This window comes from Diadema antillarum, unplaced genomic scaffold (genome assembly GCF_040938485.1).
Source record: "Diadema antillarum isolate AM-2024a unplaced genomic scaffold, OU_Dant_1.0 seq00000189_RagTag, whole genome shotgun sequence".
Lineage (NCBI taxonomy): Eukaryota > Metazoa > Echinodermata > Echinoidea > Diadematoida > Diadematidae > Diadema > Diadema antillarum.
In genome coordinates, this window is record NW_027271253.1 from 239,747 (window position 1) to 252,726 (window position 12,980).

At 40.3% G+C, this 12,980-nt stretch overlaps 1 protein-coding gene across 1 annotated transcript; it reads right to left on the reverse strand.

Annotated features, from left to right (window-relative positions):
- Window positions 1-4,471: 4,471 nt before the first annotated feature.
- Window positions 4,472-12,671, reverse strand: LOC139728662 (coiled-coil domain-containing protein 63-like). Its single transcript, XM_071639597.1, has 9 exons — window positions 12,511-12,671; window positions 11,739-11,928; window positions 10,961-11,083; window positions 9,605-9,786; window positions 8,364-8,557; window positions 7,119-7,405; window positions 6,241-6,489; window positions 5,462-5,583; window positions 4,472-4,745 (listed from the first exon to the last, which is right to left on the reverse strand). Exons 1-9 carry the CDS (start codon window positions 12,669-12,671, stop codon window positions 4,472-4,474), a joined length of 1,782 nt encoding a protein of 593 aa, XP_071495698.1.
- Window positions 12,672-12,980: the final 309 nt, after the last annotated feature.

Sequence of the window (12,980 nt, forward strand, 5' to 3'; positions counted from 1 at the left end):
TTTACCAAACTTGGCAGGTAGCATTCCTAGGGGGATAGGATCTCAATTTGTTCAAATGGGCACCATGCCCCTCCTGGGGGGGCCCCCAGAGGGGCCCAAACCCCCCCCCCCCAAAAAAAAAAAAAAAAATTAAGAAATCTTAAAAAATCTTCTCCTCTAGAACCAGAAATGATAGAGCTAAGTAAATGCTATGAGTTAGTACATTGATGACTGTAGTTTCAAGTTTGTTCATGGCAGAATCAGGGGTGCCCCCCTTGGGACCTAGGGGAGGGGGATGGGAGGGGTCCTAATGGGGCCCAAATTGTACATTTTCATCTTTTTCTTGAAAATGCCATTATGAATTTTCACCAAACTTGGCAGTTGGCATCCTTAGGGGGATAGAATTCAATTCCTATCCAATGGGCACCATTCCCCACCTGGGGGACCCCAGGGGGCCTAAATTGGGGCCTAAATTGTAATTTTTCATCTTTTTCTTGAAAACCCCTTAATGAATTTTCACCAAACTTGGCAGGTAGCATCCCTAGGGGAATAGAATCTCAATTCTATCAAATAGGCACCATGCCCCACCTGGGGGGCCCCCAGGGGGCCCCCCCCCCACCCCTAGTAAGGAATCTAGGGGTATAACTAGATTTTCTCTAGAACTAGAAGTGATTGAGCTAAGTTAATACAATGAGTCGATGACTGTTGTTTCAAGTTTGTTCATGGCAGAATCAGGGGTGCCCCTTCCCCCTTGGGACCCCCCCCCCCCCCCTTTTGACCCAAGGGAGTGGGGTGGAATGGGTCCAAATGGTGGTGTAAATTGTACGTGTTCATGAATATTCACCAAACTTGACAGGTTGCATGCCAGGGAGTTAACAGTAGCAGATCCAGGGAGGACCGCAACCGGCGCACGCCCCCCCCCCCTTTATTTTCTGTTGAAACAGAAGAAATAAAAAGAAAAAAATGGGGGGAGGGGTGCATGCGCCCCCCCCCCCTTTAATTTTGTAAACGCGCCCCCTCTTTACGAAATTCCTGGATCCGCCCCTGGTTAAGATCTCAATTTCTTCAACAGGGCACCATGCTCCCCTTTGGGGACCGAGGGGGCCTTATTCCCCCCCCCCCCCCAAACATTTAGGAATATTTACAATTCTTCTGTAGAACCAGACTTGATAAAGCAAAGTTACTTTGTGTTTGTACATTGATGACTGTAGTTCCAAGTTTGTTCATTTCAAAAGTTTCAAAACTGCATAGTCCAGCATTCTATAAAGTACAGTGTACCTTGCAGGTATTTTTACCAGTGTGATGGAATATGCAAATGGACACCATGCCCCCAGCTCTCAAAGCTACCCCACCACAAGTTTCCAATGTTCTCAGGTAAGAGTCTGCCAGAATGCATGGAAGGTGAACTTGCGATACTCAGGTGAGCTCGAGACCCCCGGGTCTCTTGTTTGTGAATATGTAGCCCTATATGTATAGACACAGAAGATATACAGAAACACAGCCATCATATCCTGCTGCCAATTTGTAAAACTTCCAAACTAAATCAAAATTTTCACTCATATTTGTTTTGTAATCATATTGACGTGTAAAGTTTTTGTCGTTTCATTTTCTCTCTAATTTTCCATGAGATTTGCTTCAAGTTTTATGATATTGGTTAACTTCAGTCATCAGTTACTAGTTCATGTATGTCTGTATGCATCGTCATTTACCACAAATATGCATGCATCGTTAGTTCAAGAGATAAATATGTGACCCTGCTCCTCAAAACAAAAAGTCGCCAGACATGAATTTTTAGTTAAGACCATATTCTGAAAGAGTAGACTTTAAGCTTTAAAATGATGTATAACTCAAATCAAATGGACTCTCCTAACCTATCTAAATATTGGAAAGAAAGCACAAACTCAGGAAAAGTGTGAACTGAGAAAAGAGGCTCTGAAGTACAGTGTCTATTCAAGCGCTTAATCTTTACCAAACCGTGCTGGCTGTGCGATGAATGGGACAAAAAACAGGAAGTAAACCACCAGAGTAACAACAATGAAGGGATTATCAGAGTAAACTGAAATTAAGCATGCCTCATTAACACATTATGTCCATAATTAATGCCAACTTTCAAAGCAGTAGCACTATCCTTTCAAAAGTTTTTAGAGTTGAAAGTGAAGAGTGTGGACAAGGTTTTCAGAAATGAAAAAGGGATTCTAAAGACACACTTTATCACACTATTCTACCAAAAATGTTCGAGATAAACTGCTAAAAAACACACTTTTCTGCCCGTTTTATGATACCAAATTTTAGCATAATGTAAAAGAAGACCCGCTCTTTCAGAAAATATGAAAAAGTCAAGTTCGGCTAAGTTGACCATTTCACTTATTTTCAGTCCTCACGCAAAATCAGTGTGTGCGACTTGTTGTTCGTTTTGAGGTGCACTGTCACATTTGTCTGAGAGCAATATAGGATATGTGCATACAATGGCAGATGTATAACTCTTAGCAAATTGGCTGTTCTGTGATTTCCAAAAAATGTACTTTTTTGGGGGGGGGGGAGAGACAGGCTTCATACATTGACATATGGACAGAGGAAAATTTTCAAGTTGATTTTATTGTATGTTTTCATTTCATTTTTTTAGTTTTAATTTTCTCCCTGCATTATGACTTTCCTAGATAACAGGGTGTACAAGAGTAAGAGTGCAAATTTCTTTTAGACAATCATGTGTTGACCTTAAGTTGGACATTACTTTCATTCATTTCTTGTATTAAATGTTGATACACATTTTTTTTTACACCATAGTTTGCTGTTCGTTTGTTGTTGTTTTTTATGGCCCAGAATATCTAGAAATGCATGTGATTGAGCCTAAAATATCCCTTACCACAGTATCTAAATATGCACTTCCTTTTAGATGCTTTAGAAAATGAAGGTTACTTTGGCAAAAAAGAAGTCATCTCCGTGAATTAGTACAATATATAGTTATAGGTGCATACAGAATGGGATTGCTTTTTTGGCAGTACTGTGATGAATGCAATATTTTGATACAGAAATAGATTTATACTTTCTATGCTGTACACATTGTGTGTCCTGTCATTCTTGACTTACTGTGTTACAAGGGATGCAAATTGGAACTACGGGCAAAGTGAACTTCAAATGCCATGAAATAATACTGGCTTCTCCAATAAAGATGTGTGTGTGTGTGTGTGTCTGATTCTTTGCGTGTGTTTGTAGTTTTGACAAGGGATGACAGGTTTTAATGAGTCTTGTCGGCTCCTATGGAATGGTGCTACCTTCTCCATGCGTTTAACATTACAAAATGAGTTGCCATTTGGATTACACTGTGCTAAGTTTAGGCAAGATTAATAAACTTGTGTGTATGTCGGTATGTTTGTATGTGTGTGTGTGTGTGTGTGTGTGTGTGTGTGTTTGTGTGTGTGTGATATTTGACAAATGAGGGCAAAATATTAAATGATTCAGTGAGAAAATATTGTCTCCCAAGGCAAAAAGTATACATGTACATGTAGTGTGATCAGTGCTTGGACAACGGACTACTAGTATCTTACCTTGTGATACAAGTTTGTCAAAAAGTGTGTTTGTGTGTGTGCCTATATGCAATGGTGGATCCAGAGGGGGGCGCACCAGGTGCGCACCCCTCTTTATTTTTTGTTAAAACAAAAGAAATAAAAAGAAAAAAGTGAGATGAAGCCCGGAAAAAGCACCAAAAATATTAGTTGCGCCCCCCCCCCCCCCCCTTTAGGAAATTCCTGGATCTGCCCCTGTAAAATAGTATGTGCCTGTGGTGTGGAAATGAGTAAACTTAGTTCTAAGTAGTGTTGCCCAAGAATGCAGGACAATGGGAGAGGATGGGGCACAACATGAGTTTGGGGGGGGGGGGGGGATGTCAAATATATGCCTTGTACTGCAATGTACAAAATGTATCACACATCTTATTTTCATACAGTCCCATGATCCCATACAGTGCCATATACTGTACATCACAAATAATGATGACTACACATGATACGCTGATTTTCGTTGCTTTGAAATGTAGTTGCAGGGATTTATTTTCATTTTTGTTTTGTTTTGTTTCAAGTGCAACTGCAAAAAGATGATACATTTACTTAAGTTTCGAATAGAATTTCAAGTTAATGGACAAGAATCGCATATTTCAAAGTTCTTTTCAGGTATTACAAATTGAGCATCATGTCTCCATTTCTTCATCTTTTCTCAAGCAGGTCATTTTCATTTAAAGAACAATTCTTTATTCCTAGTTTGATGATGACATTCTACATCAAATAGACCATTACTTGCGCATCCCTAGCTTTCTACAAACTGTCAAAAAGCAGAAACAGTAACATTTACTTTGATAACTGGAAGATTTAAAAGGCACATGTATCTTTTTTTCATTTGCACTTTAGATTAGATGTATTTAATTTTGCAATTAATGAATCTAGATAATGACTCCTGCATGGTGTTAAAGTGTCCAAATTTTGAATGATGGGGGTTGCTTCTACAATGTATTTGCATGTGACCCGGAAGTAATGACCAATTCCTCGTGTGAGTCTGCGTGGTCGGAATGGTAGTCCTCGGCTGACGCGTCGTTTCGCGAGCTTGGATTCGTAGACTGCGAATGACAGTCGTTTCTAAGCGAGGCGTGATGTAATTCGCGCTTCTCTATGGCTGTCACCACCTTGCGGCGAATTTCGTGCAGCGAGAGCGGCTGGGACTCGTCCATGTTGCTACTGGCAATTGCCTCCAGGTCGGCAGGAATTTCACCGTCCTCCCTGGATAGAAGAAGAGAAAAATTTATGAGAATCTGCTTGAGTTATACAGGGAAAAGAGAACAATAGGAGACTAATTCTCGAGTCATCCAGTTAGGGTATTCCGTGCTAGAAGACAAGATCACCAAATGCAAGAGGAAATCCATCTTGCTGAGATTATAGTATTGTCTTCTTTATCCAGGGTATGGCTCTGATCACTGTTGCCACTGCTCTACCTGAAGGCTTTGTCATCACTATTATCCAATTTTATCATGTACCTATACTTATTACACCCGAGTTGAGACGAACATGGTGGGTTAAAACATTTTGTCCAAGGACGTATAGGCACTTGAAGAGATTCGAACTCGGGACCTCCGATTGGAAGTCGCGAGTTTTATTCGTTATGCCACCTTCTCCATTTCTATATGTATATATTTCTTTTTAAAATGCTATTTTAGACCGTTGTGTTATAGTAGCGCAGCCATTTTGAAACGACTTCTAGAAACTCGTCGCATTTTACGCTTATTGCGTTGTTGATACTATTTGAACATAAAGTTGAACCTTCTTGCAATTATCAAATACTGTATTCACATCAGCTCATGATAGTGCCTTCTTCACAAAACTTAAATTGGTCAAATATTCCATTAACTAATCTGTCATGGAAAACAAATTTTCGAAAACATTTCCGCAGGTCAGAATCATCACAATATGAAGAGTCTTTTTCCGTGTCAAAGACATACCCGATTGACGGGGGCTTGATGGATATTGCAACGGGCGACTTGGGGCGAAGCCTAGCAGCAATGATGCTTCCCTGCTGAGCGCCTACAGGTGCCTTCTTTCTTAGAGTACTTTTCAGATTTATCTGCCAAACCAGAGACAAAAGAAAATAGACAAAATCAAACATTTCTTTGCTGTTTGAGACATAATTTATACATTACATGATACAAGATATTAGTTTCAATGTTTCTTTCCTTTGTTTCCCTTTGTAAGGGAAGACTTATATTGTTGAGATAATTATATTCTTCGCGGAATCTGCGACCGACGAAATCGGTGTCCATCACTCTCAGGGAATCTTATTCGGGGTCATCTCACGAGACTGACACCCACGAGTTCGACATTAAAAAGAAAAAGGTACCTGAGTTGTATACTGCCCACGAGTCATACAGCCCAAGAGTTCAGATATGGCCATGAAACCGACACTATAGGCAAACAAGGCCCACGAGGCCCATGAGGCTGACATTACATCACGGAGCTTAGTGTGTCAGTCTCAAGGGTCGTGTTTGACTAGTTCCGGGCTCATGGACCCTATTTGCTTAGTGTCGAATTCATGGGCTGTATGACTGAGGGGCTGTATGATCCGTGGTGTCGAACTCGTGACGTACACTCTCTTATTCAACGTGCGACGTCCACGGAGAAAGCTTGACTATTTTATGAGCCAGTATGCTCCAACTAGTTTGCAGATATGGGCAGAAATCAAGTAAGAATTTGTCTTTAAAAAAAAAAAAAAGAATCTCACCACGTGCTGTCGGAAAGCTTCGATCAGGATCATGTCATCGCACACGGATTCAGCGAGCCCGAGAATCATCATGGCGTTACGGTCGTTGATGGCGCCGCGGCAGCCCAGGCGGCCGGTGGCCGCCGAGGTGTCGCAGCCGAGCTTCCTGACGAACGTGGCGATGGCGCGGATAATGATGTCGAGGTCCTTGCGACTTCGTTTGAGCTGATTTTCGACGGCGTCGGCGGTAGACATGACATCACTTGACTTGGCCTGATAAAAGAAGAGCAGCAGGAAAATGGAAGAATGAACTCAGAGGTCTGCAAAAATGAAAACAACTGTAAGCAGTAATAATGACACAAAGTTATATACCAGATAGAGTGTAATTAGAGCGCGTTATTGCCAAATGTAACCAAACACAGTCATGATAGAAGTGATTTTGTTTACTTTTAAAATACTATTAGATGAATGTAAGGTTGAAAATAGACATGAAAATACGTGCAACATTATCCCTAGCATAAAGTCATGACAATTTGGCAAAAGCTACAACAATGTATCATGCCGAATTGCATGCCACAGGAGTCAGAAATTTGATACCAATATCCAAAGTCATTGGTTGTTGGTTGACGATTTATTTCGCTCACACAGCATTCTTCGCCTAGTGTTCCTGCCTACACTTCTGCTAAAATCACATGCAGCCTCTTCCGAGATCTTTCCAGACAGCAAAGTTCAAGTAACCATAGTTATGTTTTTTTTTTCTCCATCTGAGGACAGACATTTTCCGTTATGTACTTCTTTCCTGTAAGATTGTGGGCTAGACAATCTAAATCTTTTAGAATTCTGCTGTTTAGAGTCATATCCAAGGGGAAGATTATCTCCCGCCTACCACGCCCTTTACCCACCTCGAGGTCTTTCATCATGTGCACCCTCTCCCCTTCCAGCAGAGACCCCTGCTCGAGGAAGGTCTCGATGTCGCGTTTCAGCGTTTCGTTTCGAGCCGTCAGAGTCTCGATGTCGCATTTGAGCTCGCTGTTGTAGTTGAAGAGGGCGAAGCTGACGCCCTCCTGGTCGAGGAAGCAGCGGATGAGGTGATCGAGGTCGGGATCGTTGTAGTGCTGCTTGAGGCGCTCGAAGACGACCTGATAGGCCTTGATCTCGTCTTTGTGGAGACACACTTTGTTGCTCTTGGCTGCGATCAAGATGAAAACAATAGTGATGACAAGGACGAGAGTTCGCAATATTATTGACAGACGAAATCTTTCAAGATCTTTGATAAAAAATATTGAATTAAATATTTCTTAGAATTCCTACTGGCGGGATATGTCATTTTTCTTCTCTTCTTCCTTCTCCTACTCTTTCTCCTCATCCTCCTCACTTTCAGATGGAGGGAAAAATTAAGTTGAATTTTGCCTAGTGCCTCCTACAGCTCTTCTTCTACTGCTGCTACTACTTCTACTACTACTACTACTACTGATAATCATCACTATCATCATCACAATAACAATAAAGATAATGATTATGATAATGATTATAATAATGATAATAATAATAACAATAATAATAATAACAATGAAAATGATGATAATGATAATAATAATGACGATGATAATGATAATACTAATAATAAACAACTGCTACTAATCATTACCAATATCACTACCTTCATCGTTTTCTTCTTCCTCTTCCTCGCCGTATATTTTACCTCCTTCCTTTTACATAATTATTTTCTTTTTCACTTACACGCATATTAGCTCTAACTTTTGACTCTGCCCCTCGACTTCTCCAGTTAAAAAAAAAAAATAATAGTTTCAATATTGTCTTGATGATAACCTTCAGCTAGGAAGTTTATTTAATACAGTCAAACCTGTTTATAGCGGCCACCCATTGGAGACAATAAAATTGCCGTTATAAACAGGCGACCGCTACAGACAGAGCCTTTAACACGGATTTTCTCTTTTAATGTGTGGGGGATTTTGTTTTTAGTGACTGCATATAACGGCAGGTGGCCGCTAAGGCAGGTTTGACTCTACTTGCTTGAATACTGAAGTTAACATACCCATTTTTCGGTGCAGTCAGCTATAAGTCACTGGTCATCATTGGTCATTATCTGAATAGAATTGATATCGACCGGAATATAGAGCCTATACCTTGTTTCTTCTTGGCGATGTCTGAGGCAGCCTTGAGGAGCTCCGACCTGTCCTGTGTCTTGAGGCTCATGAACTCCTTCAGCTTCTGGTCATGGGCGAGGATGCGCTTGAGCTCTTTGATCGTGTTGTTGTAGTGGCTTTCGTCCTTTTCGTTTCGCTCGTTGAGAGTCGCCATCCTGGTCAGGCACTCTTCCCTGCGAAACACCAACAGTGTCTTCAGCTTCTTAATCTTACTTAACAGGCCTAACAAAAATTAATGCTTATCATTTACCTCTCTGTTGTTGTTTTTTGCCATTGTTGTTGTTATGTTGCTGTCTTAATTCTCCTTATTTTACCATGTTTCTCCGTCGTGGTCATTGTAATGATCTTCTATCATCTTTCTCGTACGTTACAGATCACAAAAATATCGTTGTCGTCAGCAAATGCTGCAACTTCATCATCTTTATAGTGATCATCATCTTTGCTCATTTCCCTCTTCTTCTTTTTCATCAAAATCATATCATACTTCATCTTTTCGTATGATCATTCCATCACTAATTTCCACGAATTATATCATAAGCATTATCAACTACTGAGTATATTATCGTTTTCATCTTCGTCATCAAATGCCTCATTATCAACTACGTCATAATTGATACTAAGGAGCTTTAGATTTCCACACCGCGGATGTTCAGAGGGAAAAAACACATATTTTGCCCATGCGTACATTTGCTATTAAAAATCGATCTCGCGTCGTCTGAGTTTGCAAATTCACGACGCAGAGAGCAACTTGATGCAGTGATTATATCGGGTGAAATTTTACTCTATATTGTAGGTTGCGTCTTCTCGTAATCTAAAGTTGCTTTGCAACACGACGCGGGGAGTGAGGAGAACAATCAACGCAATCGTTGTCTTAACGTCCCCGTTGCAGATCTAAAGCTCCCTACTTTCTTCATTATCACCGTCATCATCATTATAGTATAATCATCGTCGTTAACATATATTCGTTGTCATTATCATGTCATTAACATCATCATCATCATCATCATCATCATCATCATCATCGTTGTTAACATCACCACCATCGTTATCAACATCATTATCATCATCTTTATCATCGTCACACAAACATCATCATCATTATCGTCGTCGTCGAAGTGGTCATCATCACCACCACCACCACCACCATCATCATCACTGTCACATCTTCAATACAAATCCTTCGTCACCCCATCCCTGCTCCGCCCATCGCTATGGTATACCTGTTGTCGTAAGCCGCCGTGGACTGCTCGATGGTCTCGTTCATCTCCTCCTTGAGCAAGGCCTGCCGGGTAAGCAGCGACTGGTACGTGCCGTTGAAGAGCTGCAGCTCTCGGCGATGCTGCTGGATTTGATCGCGGAGATCGCAGTTCGTGGCTAGAGCTTTGTTGAATGCGACAGTCCTCTGCCGAAGTAATGAGATTGCAAATTAAAGGAAACCCAAAGGGAAATGTGGATTGAGCGAAAGCAGCAACATTACATTAGAACATTATCAGTGAAAGTTTGAGGAAAATCGGACAATCGATGCAAAGGTTAGGCCTATAAATTTTTAAAGTTTTGGTGTTGGAACCGTTGGATGAGGAGACTACTAGAGGCTATAGCTTCATGTGTGGACAACAATATAAAGAAAATATAAAGGGAATTCCACAAAAAATGCATTTTCATGAAAATTAATCATTCCATCAACTTGATACTGACATAACATGTTAAGCGGTTGTTGAGGGTAGCAATTATTCCCCCTGCTTTCTGAAAGCGGTTAGTCAAGTGCTCTTTCATTATGCTAGTAAATTGGATTTGGGTAATTTTCTTTATATTTTCTTTATATTGTTGTCCAAACATACGTCATAACCTCTAGTGGTCTCCTCATCCAGTGGTTCCAACACCAAAACTTTAAAAATTCATAACTTTTGCATCGATTGTCCGATTTTCTTCAAATTTTCACTGACAACTGATATGTTCTACTAATGTTGCTGCGCTTTCACTCAATCCACATTGCTCTTTGGGTTTGGGTTCCCTTTTAAGTGAACAGTTTGTGATACAGGGAAAATCTCACCTTTACATCCAAGACAATTCCACATGCAACGCAATATGCAGTTCTCATTTTCACAATGTTCATTACCTACTTTAATATCCTTGATCAGGGCATCAAGATTCCATCTTTCACAATATATGGGCCTAAATTGATGAGTAGGCATTAATATTCAATATGAGAAAAAGAAGCACGTATATCAGACTGTCAAAATAATGATGACAATTTTACATTATAAATATTGTCTTTTCCCCATTACTCGCACAGCCTTCCAAAGTTGATTTTTCATTGTACTAGCTCTTATCATACTTATAGCTACCAGCAATACAGATTTATTTATTTTGTTTATCATAATCCGTCACATCATTTCACAAGTGTGTATAAATGTTCAACAAAATCGCAAACGCTCTCACTATCACAAACTCCGAACTTTTTTTAATTTAAATTAGAGGAAGAATATTTCCATATAGCCCGGCTGTCTGATGAGCAAAGAACGAAATATACGAATCACTGCCACCTCTAAATCGACAACGAAATGAAATAATAATACCTTATCGAGTTTGTTCTCCATTGTCCGAATCTTCTTTCGACTGGTCATCTGGCGGACTTGATCGGCGTTCCAACCCCCTCGAACTCGCAGACGAGTCAGATTAGAGTCACTAGCGATCGAAAGCTTTCCATGGCAAAATAAAGGGAGACACATTGATTTGCTACACTCGTATTACTCTACAATGTGATACTGCGTCTATAATCGTTTGACGTTGTTACCAGATATTATTTTTGCCGCTACCGTTATCATCTCCACTAGGGCCTACTTTAATTTTTGATATAGAACAATTACTGTCATTTCCATGATGCAATTATTATAGCTGCTATCATAGCAATCATAGTTGTTTTCTATTGACATTCAGTATAATTAGATAGTATACATTATTCTGACATTTGTAATAATTTTCCAAGTATGATAATTACCTATATAGGGATGATGAATTACAGTATAGTGATGATAAAGACGATGATTATGATGATGATGATGATGATGATGATGATGATGAAAATAATGATGAATGTTGTCATTATCTATTACATCTGGCCATTCTTATTGATATCATATTATTATAATATTGTAGCATAATTATATTCCATTGATAGTATATTTGTGTTCGTGCGTGCGTGTAACATAAATCATGATAAGTAGGGGAGCTTTTGATTGACGGTGCGGACGTTACTTCGATTGCACGTGTCGTGTGCAAATTTCTGCCGTTGGCATGGTTACGAGCTTGAAGTCCCGTGTCCTCTCAAACTACAATCTGATGGAGACGACTTGCCTTCAGGTCACATGCTCTGATGTTACTCTTCTCCTCCTCTATTTGCCGATTCCCCTCGCTGCAAGTGGCCAATAGCATCGTCATAGTCTCTAGGTCATTTGCATCTCGTTTCCTATTGGTCATGCTCTCGACCAATCGCATGTCCATCTTGAACTCGTCTTTCTCTTCCAGTAGGGACTCTATGTATTTCCTTGATGATGAAAATAGCAAAGTATAAAGAAAAGAATGACTCGTCGTCTTCCTGAGAGACTATACCTATACAAATTGTACTCGTATTTTGTAACCTTTTAATATGCTAGAATATTCAGAGTTATAGAAAGAGCACGCGCATAATGTAGAATAACAATATCTACTCGAACCAATCTCTTTGATAATATGGTTGCAATCTCACTTTTATTAATTTCATCCGCTCTTAGACTGGACATTATGTGGGCCTACACATTGCCTATAATATGCGGTTCTTTTATTATGACGTCACAAGCAAGTAGAGTCTTTTCACTATTCACTTCTACGACCTCTTTCGGACTGAGCCATAGCATGTTACTCCGCTTATATGAACACCAACTGACAGATTTCAGGATCGGCCCCCATCAGGATGCCTAATCTGAATGCAAAATGCAATGTTGACTTGAATCGATTTCCCTGATGATCACGCAATACATGTGGCCAAACGAAAAGACCTGACAACAGTACTCAATAGTTATAGTGATCTTCAAACAGAAACCTGGATATACATCATCATTCGTGAGAAAGTACGTTGACCCCTTCTTACCGCTGTTTTCGAAGAACATTGCTGGACTCATCGAGGTAGGCCTTGCGATCGTTTTGCACGATGCGATATCGCTGCTTGAGCTGGCATAGCTCCGCCTCGGCGTTGACGAGCTCATCGGGGTCGATCACGGCCGACTCCTGCTTCCGCGTCAACGCGTTCATGGTTGAATCTGTGGTAGAGGGCCTCCTTTGCCTTTAGTTGGGTTTTTCGTCTGCAACCGAGGATGAAAAAATAAAGAATTAAAGAGCGTTGTGCTTGTGTTTAAGATACCACAATAAATCATAACTTTCCATCATCACCAATATTTGTATCATTCTCATGTCAATTTTAACTTTATAAAATGCTCATTTTGTGCAGTGTTTTGCGGGATAGCTTTTGGAAACCACTCACTGGTCTTGTAACAGCAAAAAGCACAAATTGCGCCATGCCGCGTAAGATCAGATATTGTCTAATTTTTGACTGTTATTTTT